This window comes from Phyllostomus hastatus, unplaced genomic scaffold (assembly GCF_019186645.2).
Source record: "Phyllostomus hastatus isolate PE091 unplaced genomic scaffold, TTU_PhHast_1.1 phas_contig_159, whole genome shotgun sequence".
In the NCBI taxonomy this organism is placed as follows: Eukaryota; Metazoa; Chordata; class Mammalia; order Chiroptera; family Phyllostomidae; genus Phyllostomus; species Phyllostomus hastatus.
The window spans coordinates 40,308,411-40,329,879 of record NW_025333640.1 but is presented as its reverse complement, the minus strand read 5'-3'; the positions used below and the strand labels follow the sequence as shown (position 1 = coordinate 40,329,879).

Sequence of the window (21,469 nt, the reverse complement as noted above, 5' to 3'; positions counted from 1 at the left end):
GGCTAGAGAGGCTGTTTGGGGTTCAGCAACAGGAAGCAGAGACCATCGTGGTCGAAACCACTTGCCCTTCCCACGCGACCCTCTTCCGCGCCACAGGTGCACACGCAGCCTCGAGGGGCCCCGCTCGGCCGCGGGAGGGGACCCCGACCCGACCCCACACAGACTCAGGCGTGAATGGGTGGGGGGGCTTCCTGCGCCCACCCAAGTGGCAAACTGCGTTTAGCCGGCTTCCCCGGGGACAGGGCCTGCCGAGAGCGTAAGCAAAGGGTTCAGCTCACAGCTCGTGAGGAGCCGGAGCCGGAGAAGAGGGAAGAATGCTGCTACGGCGGAGTGAGCGGCTGTCACAGGATTCTGGGAAGCAGCTCTGCAGGGCAGAGCGGCGTTCTGCCCTCCGGGGCAGCCCACGGGTACCCAGGGCAGGTGCGCGCCGAGTCCCTGTCTGTGCGGGAGGCCAGGGGCGGGCACCACGCACAGCACCCTCGGTCGGTCGCCCAGAACGGCCAGGAGAGGGCGGCCCAGGAGGGTCAGCACCAGCTGGGTCCCCAGAGGACGGCGCCCCTGCAGAGGCCACTGTCAAACTCCACCCTCCTCTCTCAGGACGAGCGTCCTCTGGACGTCACCGCAGATCTCGAGACGTCAGGGGGACCCAGGCGTGCTCCGGCGGAGGGAGCACAGGGCCAGGACAGCGTGTGCGGCGACAGTGAGCCCTCAGGCTGAGCACACGGGCCCTCGCACTGGGCGAGGCACCAGAGCGCAACAAAGGGAACCCGGGTGCGGCCGGAAAACCCTCTGTTACTAAAAGTTCAAGGGCGAGCCGGAGTTCATCTACGAGAGGACCCCACCAGACGACCGGCGGCTTAGATCGCTTAGATCGGAACCCTCAGAGAAGGTTCTGGGCGCCGGGGGCTCTAACAGGGAGCCGGTCCGAGGCCCACACAGTCTTTCCCCTTGCGGTGGCAGCGCGGGACCATGGAGGGCGTCGGCAGCGGCCCCGCTACAGCTCCGGGGGGCGCGGAGACGCGTGCGTCAGGGGTGGGCGGCTGGCCTACGGCAGGTCCTTTCAAAGTGGGCTGCGTGGAAACCTAGTGAGACGCCGTGCGCCTGCTGAACGTTTGTGCTTTTCTTCCGCTCAAGGAGGAACCCAGAGACGGCTGCGTTGGTTATCCTGGTTACGACCCAGGGGTGACTGTGGTCTGGGTTATTAAAGGGGCATAACGCGTGAAGGCACAAGCAGCCCCTGGGAGACACTGGCTGGTCGGTCACACCGACCACTCGTGCGTGAGCGAGCGCACAGGGCTCCCAGCACCACGGGCTGCGCGGCGTCTTCTCTCAAAAGCCCCTCATCAGAGGCTGGGGAGGGGGACCCACAGCGCCCCACTGCTTTCGTCTCGTCTGCGGCAGGTACGGGAAGGGTTAGAGGAGAATGCTCGAGTGCAGGTGCCCCTGGTTCTCCGAAAGTCCACTGTATCGGAACGGTGAGCTTTGGATCCACACAGAGAAGTGACTGTTCTCTTCATGAAACATAACCTGTTTTCTCCAAAATAGCTCCTCCCACGCACTCACTCACAGCAGGGTTTGTCTCATGAAAACCAAACTCGGAAATGTCGAGAACTCTTCCATTTACGTACGAAACGTCTGTCACCATATTACACCGAAAGACTATTTCTCCATTTCCTGACATTTTTAAATCTCACAGAAGAAAACCCACAAACTAATTTTATTTTGTAATTAACTTAGAAAAGCCATCCCTGTGGTCTGAAGCACAGGAGGAACGGAAGTGCCTCTCCACCCTCCATCCTCATGTGTCGTCTCTCTCCTCCGTGTCGGGGGGGGCCAGCGCCACCTCCAGCCCCTCCGGACGCCAGGAGCGGGGACAGTCGCGCTGCGTCTGGAGAAGGCCCCAGACAGACGCGGCTCATGCCTGGGGGTGGGGAGGGGGGTGGGCGCGCCCGGCGGGCGTGGGGCCCGGAGGGACTCACCGTGGTCGCCGCTCCCTGGGGCCCTCCCGTCGTGGTAATCGCAGATCACGCCCGCGTCCTCGCTGTGGCGGCAGTTGTGTCGCCCGACGTCCTGCTGGACGCAGTCGGCCAGGGACCCCTCGGCACCCGTGCACCCCACGTTGTCCAGGTGGATGGGCCCTCCGCCCTCGCCGAAGTACGCCATGCCCCGCGCTCTGGCGGCGCCCCTGCAAGCACAGCGTTTGGGGGGCCGGGCGTCAGCCAGCCGGCGATGCACCTGAGCGGTCGCAGCGTGCCCCTCCGCAAGGTGGAGCAGACGCTGCGGACGCGCCGTCTCCGGGAAGCCAGGTACGCGTCTGCAGCACGCGTACCTGAGATGGCGCCATTCAGAAAAACGTTTCCCTGTTTTACCCGGCGTGTCACAGCGCTCTTCGGAACGCGTTTCTGTTCGGTGTGAGAAGGGGGTCTGGCTCGATGTCTGTCCCCAGAGGAAGTGTCCCGACACCTCCTCCTGCCATGTCGAAGGGCTCTCTTATGCACCCATGTATCAAGCTTGTGCGTACTGAAGCCACTCTAGGGTTTTCTAGCTCCGTAGGTCCCAACCTCGGCAGCGCACCGAGTTATCTCTGGGGGCCGTTGGGACACAGCGAAACCTGTGACTGTATGTACGGTGCCAGCCGGGCATCAGAAATATCTGGGGGGACACTTCGTAACTCACACAGGTGTCGCACCACCACGCTGCATGCCCTGAAGCTGACACGAAATAACACTGAATGAGAATTGTCGTTGAAAACATTGCAGCAAACCCTGAGCCCCCGCCCCACCCCCAGCATCTGCTAAGGTGGAGTCCACGGCACGGGGCCGGGCGGGGGCAGCAGGGTTTATGTCCCAAAGGGACGTGGACAGACGACCGAGGCTGGGACCGCAGCTGCGCTGGGGGTCTCGGGCGCTCTGCCGAGCCTGCCTCACGGTGGGGTGGGGGGGTGACGTCAGGTGGGCCTGGAAGTCCAGGCCCCACCCCCCCCACACCAAGCGAACCAGAAGGTTTTTATGAGGATGCATTTAATGTAAACGTTCATTTCCGGTTAGTCTTCCCGCTGGGGTTGTGGGTGCGTGTTCGTCAGGTCCTCCCTCCGGCTGCAGTGCAGACCCCCCCCTCCGGGTTTCCACGTCGGCCCCAGTTCCTGTCGAGTTTATTCCTGGGATTTTTGTTTGTTTCTTTTAGTACCTTCTATAAATGAGATTATTTTTTTTATTACTGTCTACCTAGCATATAGGAACACTAATGCTTTTTTAAACATTACAGTTTTATATTTAAAATGTATGTATACCCCTGGCTGGTGTGAGTCAGTGGATTGAGAGCCGGCCTGTGAACCAGAGGGTCACCAGTTCGATTCCCAGTCAGGGCACAGGCCTGGGTTGCCGGCCAAAGTCCCCAGCAGGGGGCGCACATGAGAGGCAACCACACACTGATGTTTCTCTCCCTCTCTCTTCCCTTCCCTTCCCCTCTGTCTAAAAATAAATAATTTTTAAAAAGAGTTACACAGGAGCTATTATTAAATAAGAGCTGCCTGTCTTATATGACATAATGTACACTTCCGGTGAGAAGACGGGAAAATGGAAAGAGACGCTACTTAGTATTCCCTGCAGTTCTGAAACACACCAGCAAGCTGCCAGTGTTCCCACCCCAGTGACGTGCACGAGTTCCAAGAAATGACTCACCGGGAACGTTCACGGGGCAGCCCCCCTCCCCGGCCCCCGAGGGAGCAGCCCCCCACCCCCGAGGGAGCAGCCCCCCTCCCCGGCCCCCGAGGGAGCAGCCCCCCATCCCCCGAGGGAGCAGCCCCCACCCATCCCCCCGAGGGAGCAGGCCCCGCACCTGTAGCCCAGCTGCCGGCAGGCCACGGCCGCGTCCTCGTCCGTCCACCCGTCGTCGCACACGGTGCCCCACCGGCCGCCGAGGAGGACCTCCACGCGCCCTTCCTTCTCGGTCTCCCCGTCCCGCAGCCTGATGGGGAAACCTGCGCGGGGACGCGGACGGGTCAGCAGCGCCAGGCAGGCAGGCAGACGGAACGGAGGCGCAGGTGCCACACAACACGGCACAGGGTGTGTGTAAGGGCGGCCGCCACACCTGCTGGGCCGCGGAGAAGGGAGCGAGGAGACGCCCAGGGGAAACCGGATCCGTCCGGCACTGCCTTGTGAGGCCGTGAGGTCACCGCGCACGCGTGGCCCGGCCTCACAGGGTCCCCGGAGGATTGGGGGCCCTCCCAGGCAGAGGGTGCAAGGCAGCGAGCAGCGAGGGACGAGGTCGGGAAGGACCCGGGAGCGGGCGGTGAGCGGGCGCTCCGCCCGGCCCGGTGCCGGCTGGGTGCAGGCGGGCCCCGCGACGCAGGGGTCGGAGCCCAGTGAGGGACAGCCGAGCAGGTTGACAGCCTGCGTCCCCAGCCCCGTTAACGCTGTGGGGGTCGGCAAGCTCCGCCTCTTCGAAACGGGAAGATTTAAGCCTCGCCGGCTCAGAACGGGACGCCAGGGGCGGGCCCTGCCCCGAGGCTGAAAGCGGGGGACCACCCGTGGCCGTGTCAGCGCCCACCCAGGGCAGCGCGTTACGTGGGGATGTGGCCAGCGACGTCACCCGCACGGTCACGCAGGGACAGCGGGGCTGCACACAGGTCCTGGCTCGTCTGCTCTAGCAACCCCCCCGCCCCCCCACAGGTTCCGTTCACGTCTCCTCTGCCCCCGTCGGAGGCGGAGTCCGTGGGGGACACGCAGGTGCTCGCCGCTCAGAGGAGGACTTTCACCCACAATCGTCTGAGACGTGGGCGGGCTCCTCCCTTTCGCTCGGCCGTGAGTCTGCACTAACTCAGACTCAGGGGCCGGCAAGGTCCCCGACGGGCCTCTAGAGTAACACGGTGTCTTAGAAGGATGGGCGGGCTCCTCACTCCATGAGCGCACTCAGGGGCACCGGGGGCACCTGGGGCACCTGGGGCACATGGTCCAGCCAGAGCTGGAGGGCTGGTGACCGGTGATGGACAGGACCCCGGGGGCGGGGGACGGCTCCCGCTGTGCTCGAATGCCCTCTGGAGTCCCCCCTCTCACAGGCCACCAGAGCAGGGGAGGGAGGGCCGGGCAGGGGCCCCTGAGCCGGGGGTCACACGTGGTGGCCTCTGTGCCACCTTTCGGGTGCTCGTAATCATGAGCATTTTTATGGAGAAACTTGGCTGCTAGGAAAAACAAGTAACTTTCAGAGAAACATTTTATAACATCGGTGGAAAGACTCAAAAGACTCTTTTTTCCGGGTGCAAATTACTGAAAAAGAGGGCACCATGGGAGCTGCACCAAAGAGCTCCCAGAGGAGGAGCGTGTCACGCGGGGGGTCCTCACCCAGGGGCAGCGGCCGGTGTCCGTCACTGCTGGGCGCGCAGGTGAGGGCCACGTCCTCGTGGTGGCTGCAGTCGTGCTGGCCCCAGGGCGCCCGCGGGCACTGCAGCAGGCTGGGCTCCCGCCCGGAGCAGCGGACGTTGTCCAGCCAGATAGGCCCCGGGCTCCCTCCGAAGGCGTCCGCCGAGGCCCGCCGGCCGTGCCTGTGCAACGAAGCACACGGGTGTCTCTCCTTCCGGGGGGGCACAGAACGGGGGGGAACCCACTAATGACGTGTCATGACCTCGGAGGATGCAGTCCCCACCGCGGGGCCCTTTCCTCCGAGGCCTCCCCTGGGCACGGAGACCCAGACTCCGCCGCTCCCACCCCACACCAGCGCTCCCTCTCAGGGACCCCAGGTACACGGGAGGGTGTGCGCAGCCCTGCCTGCTCTAACACAGCCACGCAGGGAGGGTGTGCGCAGCCCTGCCTGCTGTAACACAGCCACGCAGCACTTTCACAGACAGGACTGAGAGTATTCTAGGACAACCGAGTCCCGGGAACGCTGTCCGTGCAAAAGACACTAAGTGGGTTTGTGAGACAAAACAAATGAAATGCGGAGAAAGCCACTTGCGTCACTCAGTTGTTGCCTCGATAAGAAAAATAGGAAAATAGTGAACAGAAGTGTTTGTGGATCTAAATCTGTGAAAATGACACACAGCCCTCGGACTAACAGGGTTATGAGGAAGTGACACTTACTAAGTACTTATTAATTAAACATCATTATTTATTTGCTAGTATGTCATACCCCTTGACCCAATAATTGTAACTACAGTGTCCACGACAATTCAAAATATTGAGCAATAACATGCATTTATAATTTCATGATAGCACTATTTGTAACAAAAAAAAACTAAACTAAAATTTAAGCAAACCCTGGTGTAAACATTCAGTGGAAATTATTTTGTCATTAAAAATTATGACTATGGCCCTGGCTGGTGTGGCTCAGTGGACTGAGTGCCGGCCTGTGAACCAAAGGGTCGCTGGTTCTATTCCCAGTCAGGGCACATGCCTGGGTTGTGGGCCAGGTCCCCAGTAGGGGGCATGTGAGAGGCAACCACACACTGATGTTTCTCTCCCTTCCCTTGTGTCTATAAATAAATTAAAAAATAATCTCTAAAAAAATAAAATAAAAATAAATTTAAACAAATTATGACTATGTAGTAAAATAAAGGTAAAAATGTGGATAGAAAAATCCCACACCCACTAGTAGAGCTATTATAAAGTTAGTCATGCAAGACATAGTAATGATGGTGTAAGAATAGAAATATGATGGGCAGTTTTTTTATTTTCTTTCTTTTTCAAACTGATTAATACTTTACTTTCGCTGATTAATATTTTACTTCACTTTCAGCAAATCTAAAACATGCACATGGAGCAGGGCGTGGCTAGCTTGAATGGAGGACACCTTCAAGGTTTAATGGATACGTGCTGTGAGCTCCCCCTCGGGCCGGGATGAGCTCATCTGGCCGATGTGCCCAGCACGACGCAAGCTCCGTTCAAACGTTAGCTCAAAGGCTCCTCCGTCTGCCGTCCCTCCGGCCAGCGGGGGGCGCGGCCGCAGACGCGTCGTGTGGGGGCGTGCAGTGTGTCCCCGGAGCGACCCGGCTCCGAGAGTGAGGTCAGGGCGCGTTCACAGGGCCGCCCCGTGACAAGGAGGCCGTCCTTCCCACGGGGAAGCGGTCACTAGCGCCACGTTCCGAGCCCGGGAACCAAGGGGTCGCGGAGCCCTGGGCTCGGCCTCTGCCCCTGCAGCCGCGCTGACGTCAGGGCTGACCGCGGCGGGAACAACGGCCAGCATTCACCGCAGAGTCTCACCCGGGCACGCAGGGACAGCAAGCCCCGCCCCCCCGCCCCCTCCCCCGCTCCAGCCAGCTACTGGAGACCTGGGGCGGTGGCCGGAAAGCAAAGCAGACAAACGGCAAGGCACGGCGGCTTGTCAGCAGGGACAGTGCCGCCGCCGGTTCCCAGGTCCGTGCCCCGACTTGCGGCAGGCAGGCAGGCAGGCAGGCAGGGCGGGGAGCATGCACGGTCGGGGGGACAGAGACGCCGGGCAGGACCCCAGCGTCCGGCTCCGACGACCCAACGGGGCCTCCGGCCTCGCCGCCACGCCTTACTTGGAGCCCAGCTGCCGGCAGGCCACGTCGGTGCTCTGGGCCGTCCAGCCGTCGTCGCAGACGGTGCCCCACCGTCCCCCGTGGTACACCTCCAGGCGGCCCTCGCGGCTGTCCTTCCCCCCGGCCAGGCGCAGGGCCCCCTCTGCGACAGGGAGGAGACACGGAGACGAAGCCAAGTCAAGTCTCAAAGCCGGGGGGGGGGCACCGCGTTCTCCTTTCACTAGAACCGCCGCCCCGTCGAGGTCTCTCTCTCTCCCCCGCGTCTTGTTCAACCGGCCTCAGCACGACTCCAGCGGCCTGAGCTCCCCGGGTCCTCGCTAAGGATGACGCCAGGCACGTATGTCTGCACAGAACCCCTCCCCGCTCTGTCTGGGCTCTTGCTCTCTCCGGGGGAAAACCTCGTTCTGATGTGAGCCCACAGCGGCCACTTAGACCCTCCGAGTTCAGTCCCGGTTGGGAGACCCCCTGGGGCTGCCGTCTCCCTGAGTCTGAGCAGTGCCAGCCATTCAGACTGCAAAGCAAGACACGTGGTGACTCGGGGGCAGCTCAGAATATTCACTGCAACAGAGAAGAGGAGGAAATAGGAAGGCAGAACGAGGCCACTCCTGCTGGAGAGCGGGGGGGCCCCCACCAGCCCGCAGGCAGGCGCTGGGAGCTGTAACCACCGGGGCCCACGCCCGCCTCGGTTCCTCTGCTGGTAGGTAGCGCGGATCCGAACTCGGAGCCCGTGACCTCAGCGGACGCTGACTCCCGGAGCATCCCGTACGGACCTCCCCGCAGACACGCAGCACTGCGCATGCACCCGCTGGAAAGGGGACTTAAAGGCCGCCGTGACGATTGGGCACCGTGTAGTGCGACAAGGTCCTGCTTCCGCTCTGGCCCTACAGGGCGGCGCGCCCTCTGGAAGGGACACTCAGAAGCGGCGGCGGGTGAGGGGGAGACGGCGTTTCACTGCGCGCGTGGGTTAGGGTGTCGCTGCTGCGCTAGGTGGCTCGCTTACTCTCCGCCCCTACAGACCCTCATCCCTCCCCCTCCCCACCCCCCCCCGCCCCCCGCAGAGACGAAGGGGCGGGGAGGCACGCCCCCGCCGGAGCTGGGCCGCTGCGAGCAGGGGTGGGGCAGGGCGGCAGGGCGGGGACTTACCGGTCAGCGGGGTGCAGGACACCCCCGCGTCCTCGCCGTGGCCGCAGTCGTGCTCCCCCCAGGGGCTCCTGGGGCACTGCTCCACCGACAGCTCGTTGCCCGTGCAGCGCACCTCGTCCAGCAGCACCGGCCCAGCGCCCGCCCCGAAGTGCGCCTGCGTCCAGGCTCTGGCCACTCCGCTGGGCGGGCGAGACGAGAGTTCTGGGTCAGGTGGCGCCGGCGGCTGGCGGGCTGTCCTCGCTCCCGGACGAGGACAACAGACCCCCCCACCCCCCCGCCCCCGCCCCGGGCCCGCCCACCCCGCAGGTCACGCGGGACTAGCCGCACCCTGTTTGTCGACTGTGACACGGGCCGCGAAAACAGCTGGGCGAGCCCGGACACGCACGCGCCTGTTGTCACTAGTGAGGGAGCCTCAGATGTTGCCGCGGCCACGCTCCCGGCTGCCCCTCCTCCCCGAGGTGGGGTGTGTGTGCGTGCACAGGCTCTGTAAATCCGTGCAACGTGAACTTGTGATCTCAGACACGTCCGCGTCCGGTCCCGGGCAGCAGGCGCCGGCACCGTGGGGCCAGCGGCACGACCGGGTCCCCTGTGGTCCTTGGTCCCCCCGGGGCAGAGCTGGGCCCGGCCGGTGTCCTCGCCCGGGTTCCCGCCAGGGGTGTTCAGGGGACGGCCCTGGTTCCCTTCCGCCTTCCTGCCGAGGGCAGGCCTGCGGTCACGGCTGCGGCTGCGGGCGCCCTCGGGGCCCGAAGAGCCAAAGGAAGAAGCCAGAACTGTAGGCGGGACACGGCCCGGGCCTGGTGACCAGGGTGGGGCCCTGGCCAGCCCGGGGCCAGGTCTCCTGTCTGGGTCTCCTTTCTCGACAGAGAGAGAGACACTTGTTTCTGCCTCTGCCACGTGCAGCTCTTGCAGCCAAACACATTTCCAGCGGAAACTCCCCTTCACCCAAAGCATCCGCGCTCACTCCACTTCTCCCGCAACTCAGAGCGACAGGGCGTCCTCGAACCCCGGCTCTCCAGGGACGGGACCCTCCCCGCCTGTCGAGAGGAGGGCGGACTCAGGACGCGGCATCTGCAGTTCCTCTGAGCCTTCAGTTTCCAGACGCGGCGTCTGCGATTCGGTGGAGGTTTCCGCGGCGCTGCAGCGGGGCCCGTTACATCCGCCACCGTTTCCCACGACATCGCGGCAGTCCGGAGAGCTCCCAGCCAGAACACGCTGATGGAAAAAGTTCTCCAGGCACTTATGCCGCAGGACTGGCGAAGTCCTGACCGGCAGACGCTGGGGTTGAAGAGGGGTTTCACCAGGTGCCGCGCGAGTCTCTCCTATGAGAACACGTCTACGACACGCCCGAAAGTTAAACACCTTGAATACCGTTAAAGCAAACACGGTGCTGCTATCAGCCAACCCACCTTCTGTCTGAAACGCGGGCGGCGCGCCCGAGGGAGGCACAGAGGAATGTTTGCAGGGGAAGGTGGGACGGAGGCTGAGGCGAGAGGAGAATGAGTCAGGCAGGGTGTCTTGGTGGAGTCAGAAGTGTACGCTGTAGAACCCTGCGCAGACACTGGAATCCCGGGCGGAGGTTCTCGTACCGTGGGCACCGGAAGTCTGTCCCCACAGGTATCTGAGATTAACACCCACAGTGAAGTGGGGAGAGTTCAAAGAACAGAAAAGAAACTCTAACACGAATGGTATTGTCAAAAGGACGATTTTGTGAATGCATCTGCGTGTGACGTTATGGGAAATATAATAACAGAAGAGAAAGCCATTTCCAGTCCTCCAGAAAGAAGCGATTAATGTTCACTTATTAGCATTTTTAAAAATAAGTGTGTGGTGGTTTCCACGCGGGTCTGTGTGCCCGCAGCCGAGAGCCGTCACCGTGTGAATGCCGTGTTTACAGACCGGGGCAACGGGCCAGCTCCCTCCAGGCTGAGTGTGTGCGGAGCAAACGTGGGTGTGCGAACAGCCCCCCCCGTGCACGCCTGTCTGCTCGGAGCACCTCGGGGGCTCACTGAAACGTTTCCGGCCCCGGAGGCGTCTTTCGGACACGGAGACAATGACCCCACCCCCACCCCCCCAGCCTGTGCTCGGTCGTGAGCACTGAGCGGAAGTCGGACCTCCAGGGACGTGAGCTCCTCCCCCCCACTCTCCCCGCTACAGCGACGTGAGCTCCCCCCCCCACTCTCCCCGCCGGGCGCTGTCAGGAAGCCCCTGCACCTGAGGACTCGCCCGCCCTCACTGCTGGGGACCTCACCCAAATCCGGTTGGTGCTCAGCTCACACAAGCATCACAGCGTTCATTTTCCCACTGCGCAAAGGGCGGAGCTGGGCGCGTGGGGAGGAAGGGAGAATCGATTCCCCTCTGAACATTTCCTCGTTTTATGCTGTAAGAATGTTTCCGTACTTATTTCACAGTAACTTTAAGGCCCTGGACAAGTCTGTGGTGTCTTTACCACCAGGAGGCGGTGGCCCACCAGGCCGTGAGGCCGCATCGCTCCCCTCGGGCCTCCTGCCGGAGGCGGGGGTGGCGTGGGGGACAGAGGCAGGCGGTTCCAGGGGTCTCACCACACCTGCAGCGTTTCACAGAGGTGGTTGCCGTGGCCAAAACAAAACTATTTTTTAATAAAGAAAGCATTTACAATCCCAGGAAGATGTTTTTTTACACCAAAATGATCTTGCAACAGTCGTCTGTAAGGCTGTGGAGAAACTAAAATGTTTTAAAGTTACTCAGGGCGGAAGGGCTCTGCCAACACCGCCGTGAGCGAGGGACCGCGTGCCAGGCGACACCAGGGACCACCAGGGGCCGGGAGCTCAGACGCAGTGCGCAGCCAGGCCCCGGATCGGCTTCGGACGGGGCGTGCGTCCGGGACGCCGTGAGAGCAGCTGTGGAGTTTGAGTACGGCCGGGCGCTGGGCGTCGTCAGGGAGGGTTACCGGTCACCTGTGACTAGGATGGCTTGGCCATGCAAGAAAATGTTCTTATTTTAAAAGCTGCACCCTGAACTATTTAGAGGTAAAATGTCTGTGTTTTACTTTAAAATACTTTAATAGAAACAGAGTTTTTAAAAAGAGGTGGGTAATGCACAGGAACAACTGGAAAAAATGGTTTGAATTTTTTTCTCATTTTTTATTGTTGTTCAAGTACAGTTGTCTGTCTCCATTTTCCCCCGTCCCACCCGCCCCCACCTCCCACCCTCAATCCCACCCCCTTTGGCTGTGTCCAGGGGTCCTTTATACACGTTCCCTGATGGCCCTTCCCGTTCTCTCTCCTCTTATCCCCTCCCCTCCGGTCACTCTCAGTCTGTTCTTTATTTCCATGTCTCTGACTCTATTTTGCTCATTTTGCTGTTGTTGTTGTTGATTAGATTCCACTTACAAGTGAGACCACATGGTATTTGTCCCTCACCACCTGGCTTATCTCACTCAGCACAATGCTCTCCAGCTCCATCCATGCTGTCGCAAAGGGTAGGAGCGCCTTCTCTCTCTCTGCTGCATAGAATTCCACTGTGTAAATGTACCACAGTTTTCTGATCCATTCATTGACTGATGGGCATCTTGGTTGCTTCCAGCACTTGGCTATTGTGAATTGTGCTGCTATGAACATCGGGGTGCATAGGTTCTTTTGCATTGGTGTTTCAGGATTCTTAGGGTGTAATCCCAGCAGTGGAATTGCCAGGTCACACGGAAGTTCCATTTTTAGTTTTTTGAGGAAATTCCATACTGTTTTCCACAGTGGCTGCACCAGTCTGCAGTCCCACCAGCAGTGCACTAGGGTTCCCTTTTCTCCGCAACCTCACCAGCACTTGTTGTTTGTTGGTTTCTTAATGATGGCCATTGTGACTGGTGTAAAGTGGTTTCTCATTGTGGTTTTTATTTGCACCTCTCTGATGGCTGGTGATGCTGAGCATCCTTTCATATGTCCCTGGGCCCTCTGTGTGTGCTCCTTGGAGAAGCGTCTGTTCAGGTCCTTTGCTCAATTTTTAATTGGATTATTTGTCTTCCTGGGGTGGAGTTGTGTGAGTTCTTTATATATTTTGGAGATCAAACCCTTGTCCGAGGTGTCATTGGCAGATATGCTTCCCCATACGGTTGGTTCCTTTTTCATTTTGCTGGTGTTTTCGTTAGCCGTGCAGAAGCCTTTTATTTTGACAAGGCCCCATTTGTTTATTCTTTCCTTTATGTCCCTTGCTCTGGGAAACATATCGGTGAAAATATTGCTGAGTGGAACATCTGAAATTTCCTAACAATGTTTCCTCTAGGACTTTTATGGCATCACAGCTTATATTGAACTCTTTTATCCATGTTGAGTTTATTTTTGTGCATGCTGTAAGTTGGTGGTCGAGTTTCATTTTTTTGCACGTACCAGTCCAGCTCTCCCAACACCATTTGTTGAAGAGGCTATTTTTACTGCATTTTATGCTTCTGTCCCCTTTTGTCAAATATTAACTGACCGTAGGGACTCGGGTGTATGTCTGGGGTGGTTCAAGTTTCAAAATGGAGACATGTCAAGGCTGATACTTCACCGGACAAAAAGACGCCTGGACAGAGGAGCCTCCCCACAAAGCCCTAAACGAAGACGTTGCAAATGTGAGTAAAAAAAAATATCAAGTTTTCAAGGCTCGCCCAGCAGCGTGCTAGAGAGACCTTCGGGCCTGCCACACCGAGGTCCAGAATCACCAGGGGAGGGCCCGGCAGCTCTGGGGCAGCGGCGCCCTGTGTCCGAACGGGCACCACGGGCTCCCCTCCCTGCCCAGACAGGGCGACGCCCCGAGTGCACTGACCACCACCCCTGCTCTGCACACACACCTGAGGAATACGGAAGCAGAGGCCGGACGGGCAAAGGACATGTGCGGGAAGAAGTGGCACTCGGATAGGTGCCTGACAGGGTGGGGGGAGTTCATCCTGTGACGGGCGGGTCGCTGCGGGACAGGGCTGGCCTGGAGCTCTGGGAGGGGCAGAGGGGCCTGCGGGGACTCCCCACCCTCTGCCAGAGCCGGTGGCCTGGGGGGAGGTCAGGGCTGGCTCCTCCCACCCGTCTGAGGACACACAGTGCCCGCCCCTGGGCACCAAGCACTAGGTTCCGAAAGCGAAGCAGAACGGAACAGGAGCAAGGAGAGCGAACCTGAGGCCCAGCTGCCTGCAGACCACTTCCGCGTCCGCGTCGTCCCACTGGTCGTCGCACACGGTGCCCCACTGGCCCGCGTGGAACAGCTCCACGCGTCCCTCGTGCTCGCTGCCGCCGCCGGCCAGGCGCAGGGCTGGGGACGCTGGGCCTGTGCCACAGGAAATGGGAGACAGTGAACCCCGCACGGTGACACGGAGCCAGGACATCAGTTCTGCCCCCCACTGCTCTCCCACCCTCGACGACCGGGTGACATCGCTGACGGAGCCACACCGGTGACTCGGGCACACACTCGCGTCTACCTGACGGTCACCTCGGGCGGGCAGAGTGCCCCGACGGAACCGTGCCCGCACCAGCAGCACGGAGGGGAGGCAGCTCCAGCGCCCCTGCCCCCACAACCTCAGAACCCGGAGGGGGCACCGGGTCCCGGGTCATCAAGAACGCGCGGCTGCAGGGGGTTGACGGCTTGCTCGCCGCGGGGTGTCCTGGCGCCTCTGAAGGACGCCGGTAGCTGCGGGGCCTCAGTGGGCGCGGGGGCCTTTGGAGTCATAGACGAGTGGGCGGACAGCGTGAGCAAGAGCGCAGGGGGACAACACTGAGTGCGCCCGGGAAGCAGCAAGGCCACCTGTTCTTTCTGGGGTCAAGGTCGAGACGTGGGAAAAGGCCGAGAGCAGGCTGGGTCCCTGCGAGGAAGCTCAGCTGCATCTCCTGCCAAACGCTAAGCATCGATCCCCAGGAAATGGGCTTCTAATTGGCCCGCAGGGTCCACAGCTCCCGGTAAGTGCTATCTGGACGCTCGCACTGCTTCCGACGCCGCCCAGGGGGTCTGCGCGGAGCCTCGGGGCTCGGCCGGTGGCCGCACTCCTGCCGGGTGCCCCCCACCCCCCATGTCAGCTGGCACGCGTTTGCAAAGCGTGAAGAAGGGTTCAACCAGCACGGCTGTCCTCAACACTGTACACGAGCTTCTTGTAATCAGCCGACGGCTGAGTCACAGTAGGAAACACATTTACATACGTTATTACGTGTGCTTTTCCCTTAGAAAGCTTGGAGAATGTAGAAAAAGTGATGGGAAAGTGTATACATTTCCTGTTTATGTTCCATCCTCCCCCGCCTGTCCTCCCCCTACCCCCAGGCGAGCTTAGGGAAAACAGGAAAAAGTACTCCGAGGGGGGATTGACAGTCACCTACACCCCAGAACCACTACGGTCCACCGCCTCGAGTTCTGGGGCCGTGGTTTTTTGCAGAACACGCGGCTCACTGGCCGTGCGTGTGACCGTGAGGACACAGAAAAGCTCAGGGACAAAGCTGAGTCACCGCCCCACACCCTGCCGACACACACACACACGCACAAAATCGCGTGCGAGACAGCGCGGTGGGGTGGCCGGCTGTGTTTCCCTCGCAGACAAACAAAAGTCCAGGCGCCTTCGTGGCAGTTGCTGTTTCCTACGACCCAGACCCCTGGGCACGCCCCTGCCCTGCCCGTGGCGGAAGGCACCGGGTTCCAGATGACCAGGCACCGAGCGTCATTTCCCAACTGAGAAGCGCGCTACAGGTCGGCTGCTGCGCCTCCCCGGGGACTCGGGGCGCACCGAGTCCAGCCGTGTGCTCCCTCGTGCCCAGGTAGTGGCCGGTGAGGGCCTCCTTGTTCAGTCTCCCTCCAGATCCATCCCAGCCTTCCGTGTCTTGCAGATGCTTCTACATGACCTCAAATGTGTATTTGCAACCACAGTTTAAACAGGTGGGGAGCTTATACGGATTAGAAAGAGTTTTTTTTAAGTAGATAAATGTCCCAAAAGAAAAACAACTGTCGTCTCCCAGACCTGACCGTGTTCGGCACTGCACCGATCAGCCTGGGCACAGAGCAAAGGCCAGAACCTGCAGAGAGGCAGCGCCCCGGGGTTCCAGCTGCGTCACCCGCCCTCGAGGTGCTGAGTTGTGTGAGTTCCTGGTGTGTTTGGGATATTGACCCCTTGCCAGAGCTGCTGTTTGCAAACATCGTCTCCTGCTCGGTTGCCTTCCAGTTCGGTTGGAAGCTTTTCAGTTTGATACAGTCCCACCTGCTTATTTTGGCCTTTGCTTCTATTGCCTTTGGGGTCAAAGTCACCAAATCTCCCCTAAGACTGAGGCCCACGACTTGAGTGCCTGTTTCTGCTGTGTAATGTATTGTTTGGAACTTATGTTTTGGTCTTTGGTCCATTCTGAGTTATTCTTGTGCACGGGGCAAACTAGGATCTAGTTTCATTCTTCCGCGTGGGGCTCTCCAGCTTTCCCCGAACCACCTCCTGAAGAGGCTCTCCTCTCTCCGCCGGGGATTTGTATTCCTTTGTCAATCGTCACCCGCCATGCACTGTACATGTGGGTGTATTTCTGGAAATCAACGTGTTTTACGAGATATCTGCCTTAGCCTGGGAAGCAGACGGAGCTCAGTATTTAAAATGTAGTCAGGAAAGGTATCAAATCTGGTATTGCCAGTAAATGGTTTTCGGCGCCTGCCACACAGCATTGGGATGTGGCCTTTCTAAAGAAGGGCCAGCGCTCAGCCCGCCGTGTGAGGGGCCCTCACCCTCAGCACCAGGTGGGCTGGAAGGACCGCCGGCGCCTGCAGACCCAGGCCCCCTCCTGCTCTGTCTCTGCGTCAGGAGACTTGAGGGGCGGGTAGGTGCGCATGCACAGACTGGCACGACGTGAGGCGAGGTCAGAGCTGTGCACCGGGCTTTCTGGGGAAACCCCAGGTACTTGGGGCAGCATCGCTTATTGCACCCGTTCCCCCCTCGGCCCCCGTCACCTGCAGCTGGTTCCACTGGCGGCCGTGACAGAGAGAACCCCCGAACGTGGAGTTGAGCCACTGCCCCTCGGCCGCGCCCCGGGGGTTTGGGCGACTCCCTTCCCAGTCAGCTGTGCTGCCCACTCACCCTCCCTGCAGGAGCGGGAGGAGCCGGCTGCGAGCACCCCACACGGGCCACGAAGCAGCTGCGGTGAGGTCCTCTACACCCCACTCGAGGTGCCACATGCCTGGTCCTCCCCCAGCAGGACCGTCCCAGAACGGGGGCCGCCGTGGGTCCACAGGGTCACCCACACCTCACGTTCACTCAGGTGGGTTCTGCCGCCACCCATGGTTTCCCCTGACAGTGACCAAGGGTCCCCAGCGCCTCCATCACCTTGACTGCTGGTCAGCAGCATGCCTTCCCGAGCCAGCTCAGGCCATGACTTCTCCGGGGACCCTCTGGGGACCCGCCCTGGGGACTCACTCTCTGGGCTGAGCCGGGGGCCTCTCCTGCAATGACCCTTTGCAGTGGACTGGCCAGGGCCGGCCTCGCCTTCCTGCTCCTCGGACTGCCGGCCACCGGAGGGCCCGGCACTGCCCCACTCAGCTGAGGTCCCCGCTGCCACCTCCCCTACCTGCCACCTCCCCTACCTCCCCAACCGGCTTCCTCATCTCCCGGTGCAACTGGATATACGGCTGTGGCCCCCGGAGCACTTTTGGACGGAGGGATCTCACGACTCTAAGTTTCCTCTCCTTTTGTCTTTGTTCTGTTTGCACGGGGAAAAGAGAAGGAAGAAAACCCTGGATATTTTTAAATCAGAAGAGACTGGAAATCACTCGCGCCAGCCCGAACACGCGCCAGTCCGTGCTTGGACCTCCGAGACCGGGCCTCGGGCTACAGAAGGGCCTTGGGACCCCCGGGGCAGCTCCACAGGCCCTGCCACCACGGAGCTCGGGCAGACCGGCCGGGAGGGCGCACTTCCCCGCGGCGGCGCTGGGTGGCGCTGTGGGGGTCTCACGAGGAGACTCTCATGCGGGCCCCGCGGTTCTCCTGGGCTGGGCTGTCTCCGTGCGGGCTCAGAGCCGCGGCCCCTCCAGTGCACCTGCCTGTTGGGTAAGGGCCCTCCTCCCGAGAGGGGCGCCCAGAGGCGGCCCCGGTGTGCTCTAAAGCCCCGCTCCACGTTCTCTCCCCACGCCGCGAACACTCCGCGCACCCCCCCCCCGGGAGTGGGGGACCGGAGAGCCCTGCGCGGGCCGCCGCGGGCCAGGCGTTCCGAGGGGGTGGGCTGCTCCCGGCCGACGAGTGAGACACAAGTGACGGCCCCGCTGCCCCCCGTCTGTGAAAGCACTTCTCAGTGGTCCCGTAGCCAGCGGGCGGCGTCGCTGGTTCGGGGGTTTCACTCGGGGGGCGGGGGCGCTCACGTCCCACCCGCTGGCTCCTTCGTGTCTCCGCTGTTCGGCCCCTTGCCTCCGCGGGAAGCGCACGTGGCTGTCCTGCAGGTCTGGGGCTCCGTCTGGGGGTCCCCCACGAGCATCAAGGCCCTGCAGGGGCTGCCCTGCCGCGAGGTTTGAGCCTCTGCCCGACCCCGGGGGTGGGGGGCGGGTGAGAGGCGGGGCGGGGCCAGCCGCGCCCGCACTCGGAGCGCAAGGGCAGAGTCGGTAAATGAGTGCATCGGACACCTGCGGCGCATCCGCACAATGGAGTTCTGTGCAGCAGACAGACAGGCAGACAGAAGGACCCCCCACCCTTTGCCACGGCACGGGTGGGACGGGAGAGCGTCACGCTCAGTGAAGTAAGCCAGGCGCTGAGGGGCAAATACCGTATGATCTCACCCTTAACTGCAACCTAATCAACAAGCAGCACAGACAAGCAAGCAAAACGTAACCAACGACACTGAGATTAAGAACAATCTGACAGTACCCAGGGGGAGGGGGGAGGGCATAATGGGGGGAGGGGGAGGGTTTCCGGGAAGGGCTATGAAGGACACACGGACAAAAGCAAGGAGGGGGGAAGCGAGGGAGGGAGGAGGGTTTGGCTGGGGTCGGGGGCGGGGGGAGTGGTGGGTGGTAAATGCAGACAACTGTCCTTGAACAGCAATAACATAATTTTAAAAAAGGCTCAGAGAGCAACAAACCACGACAGTGTTTCAGCTCTGAATGTCCCTTTTCCCCTCTCTGCATCCACACACAAACTATGGAACACAGTGAGAGCAGGACGACGGGAACCCGCCAGTGTCTGCCGGACGCGAACGGACGAGCCCTCACTGCGCACAAGCTCTCTCAGCCCGTGCTGAGGCCGGGGGGCTCCCCGCTTCACGCCACACAGACGTCTCTCGGCCGCGTTGTCATTCCAGCCTCGGCCACGGGCAGAGCGATGACTTCATCCCATAGGGGGACGGGCGGCTGGTCTCAGCGCCCCCCCCCCCCCACCGGGCTCTGCTGTGGCTCGGGCACTGACGCCAGGGGAGGGCCGGCAAGCAGACCCGCCGCGGGAGGAGCGCGGCGCCGTGAGAGCCGACCTCCGAACCCCCTCTGAAACCCGGGGAGCTCTGCGGTCAGACTCCCCTTGGGAAACCCGCCCCCGCAGCTCGGACGGAGAGCTGCCAGTTATATAGTTCAGGGACAGTTACACTTTGAAGGACGTGAGGTTTTCTTCCGCAGCTACTGAAAGGAGAACCCGTTCTTATTAAACAAGATCCCAGACTCCCACGGAGGCACTGTTGTACAGTGGATTTCTCCCTTTCGTGAGGTCTGTTCATGGGGTGCCCGCATCCCCAGAAGGCTGGGGCGCCCGACCAGCCCCCCTACTCCATGCCAGCGAGCCCCCCTTCCCCACGGAGCCTGCGCACAGCCGGGGGCAGCGCTCCCGAGAGAGCGCCGCTCGGCCACACGCAGCGGCCTCTCCCCGGGGGTCGCTCCCGTCTCTGCCCCTTCCCGCCCTTTCTTCCCGTCGGGGCCAGGCGACGGACCACTCTCTGCCCCGGGGTGTGAGCAGCACTCCTACAGGCTTTCCTTGGGCCCAGAAACCCCGCCACACTTTTTCAGGTAGGGGTCCATGCTGGGGGTAAAGCAGGTGTCTCTCATTTTCCCACTCGGGGTCGTGGGGAGGCCGCCACATTGTATTTAATATCTCCCTTTCCAGGACAAGCCATCGGAAACTCGACCTCCTCCTTGGCTTTGCCTCTTTTGTGCAAATATTGTAAGGCCTGGAGGGCAAGCTGATCCAGACAGAGAACACACGTCCCCCAGTGCACGTGAGCGTGCGCACACACACAAGTTCACACACACAAGTTCACACACACACAAGTACACACACGGTGGCCAGCCAGAGACAAGCCCACACCCAGGCACGCAGACCAGCCCTGATGCCCACACACACAGCGCACCTCCGGCGTCCAGTGCCAAGGCGCCCCGTAACTCAGTGCTGCCCCCACCGCCCCGGGCACCGCAACCCCGCACCCCGGCAACCCCGCGCCCTCCCCGGCCAGGCCAGCTCCCCGCCCGCCCCAGTCCTGCCGCCAGAGGCCGCTCACCGTGTCCGCAGTCACAGTAGCCCCAGTCCGCGCGGCCCCGGGCGGTCGGGTAGAAGCACCAGGGCTGGCCCGCGCCTTCGGGGCTCCGGCAGAAGTTGTGGCGCTGCCCTCGCAGGGGAGCCCAGCCCTCTGGGGGCGACCGCTCCAGCAGGGATGGCACCTCCGCCCAGCGCAGACACGGGGCGCCGAAGTCCGTCTCGTTGACCCAGGGCCCGCCCGCAGGGCAGTCCCCAGGGTGCGGCCGGGACGCGCGCACCGCGTGCGGGGGGAGCGGGTGCAGCGCACCAGCCGCCGGCCGAGGCCGCGGGGCGCGCGCAAGCAGGGACGCGGGGGGCCTCGGCGGCCGCTGCAGGGGGCGAAGGTGGTGGGGAAAGTGGGGAACCGCAGGGGGCGGGTGGCGATGGCGGAAGTGGAGGGGGTAACCGAGGACCGGACCGGAGCTGACCACTTCAGGGAGCGCCCCTAAAATCAGAGCCACCACCAAGCGTACGGGCGTCATGGTGCCAGACCAGCGCGGTTTGGTCCATGCCCCCGGCTCCTCGGGTCCTGAAGAAGGGGAGGAGGGACGGGGCGGGGCTCAGCGTGCCTGGAGCCCCCGGCCCGAGCCCCCCGCGGCCCCCGCGCGCGGACCGCCTCCCCTCCCCCGCGCGCCTCCCCTCCCGCGCGCCTCCGCGCCCGCCGCTCGGGGTGCTGAAGTCTGGAGCTCCGCTGAGCGCTGGCTGGACCGCAGCCCAGGTAGCCGGCGGCCGCACGAGCCGGAACGCCGCCGCCGCCCCCCGGCTGCGGGCGCGGACTCCGCTCCGCCCGCCCGGCTCCGGCTGTCAGCCGGCCCGGCCGGCCGCCCAGACCCGTCGCTGGCACCGCCCAACGCGACCTCGCTGCGCCCGGGCCAGGCCGTGGTGCTGGTGCGGGGGACGGTCCGGCCGCCCTGAGCCAGCAGGCAGCACAGCCGCAGCCCACAGCGCCCCGCGGCCCCGCCCGGCACCCGCCCCCGCGTCGGCCTCCCGGCCTTGACATTGCCCAGAAAAGCGTGGACGGTCGGGCTGCAGCTCCCCGCCGACAGGCCCCGGGGGGAAAAGCGCTCCGGCCCACAAGGCAGGTGGAAGCCGGTTTACTGAGCTGAGCCTGTCCGCTTCCTGCCGCCCCCTTTCCTCCCGGTGCCCGGGCAGCTCCGGTGGTGCGGTCACTACTGGGCCGCCGGGAGGCCCGCTAACGCCACTTTCCTCTCTGGCCAGAAAAGACGCCTCCGCCCCCCAACACCTGTCCGGCTGCGTGGGCGGAGGCCTGTGGCCGAGCCTGCCGCTGCCTCCCCGAAGCCGGCCGTTTGTAGCTGCTCCGTGGGCTCCCCCTCAGTCCCCGGAGCCCCCCCCCCCGAGACAGCCCACCCACTCCACAGAAACGCTGCCTTAGGATCTCAGCAATC

General features: G+C 62.1%; 1 protein-coding gene across 2 annotated transcripts in view; it reads right to left on the bottom strand.

Moving 5' to 3' along the window:
• The window catches only part of PRSS12 (serine protease 12), a 29,518-nt gene extending 8,613 nt beyond the window's left edge, over positions 1-20,905 (bottom strand). For both annotated transcript variants that reach the window (XM_045831021.1, XM_045831023.1), the window contains exons 1-7: positions 20,047-20,905; positions 13,750-13,900; positions 8,636-8,814; positions 7,493-7,634; positions 5,340-5,539; positions 3,838-3,979; positions 1,980-2,185 (exon numbers count right to left, since the gene is read on the bottom strand). In XM_045831021.1, coding sequence (XP_045686977.1) covers positions 1,980-2,185; positions 3,838-3,979; positions 5,340-5,539; positions 7,493-7,634; positions 8,636-8,814; positions 13,750-13,900; positions 20,047-20,545 — 1,519 coding nt within the window. In that variant the 5' untranslated portion in view covers positions 20,546-20,905. The remainder of the gene's footprint in view (positions 1-1,979; positions 2,186-3,837; positions 3,980-5,339; positions 5,540-7,492; positions 7,635-8,635; positions 8,815-13,749; positions 13,901-20,046) is intronic.
• Between the last annotated feature and the right edge of the window lie 564 nt (positions 20,906-21,469).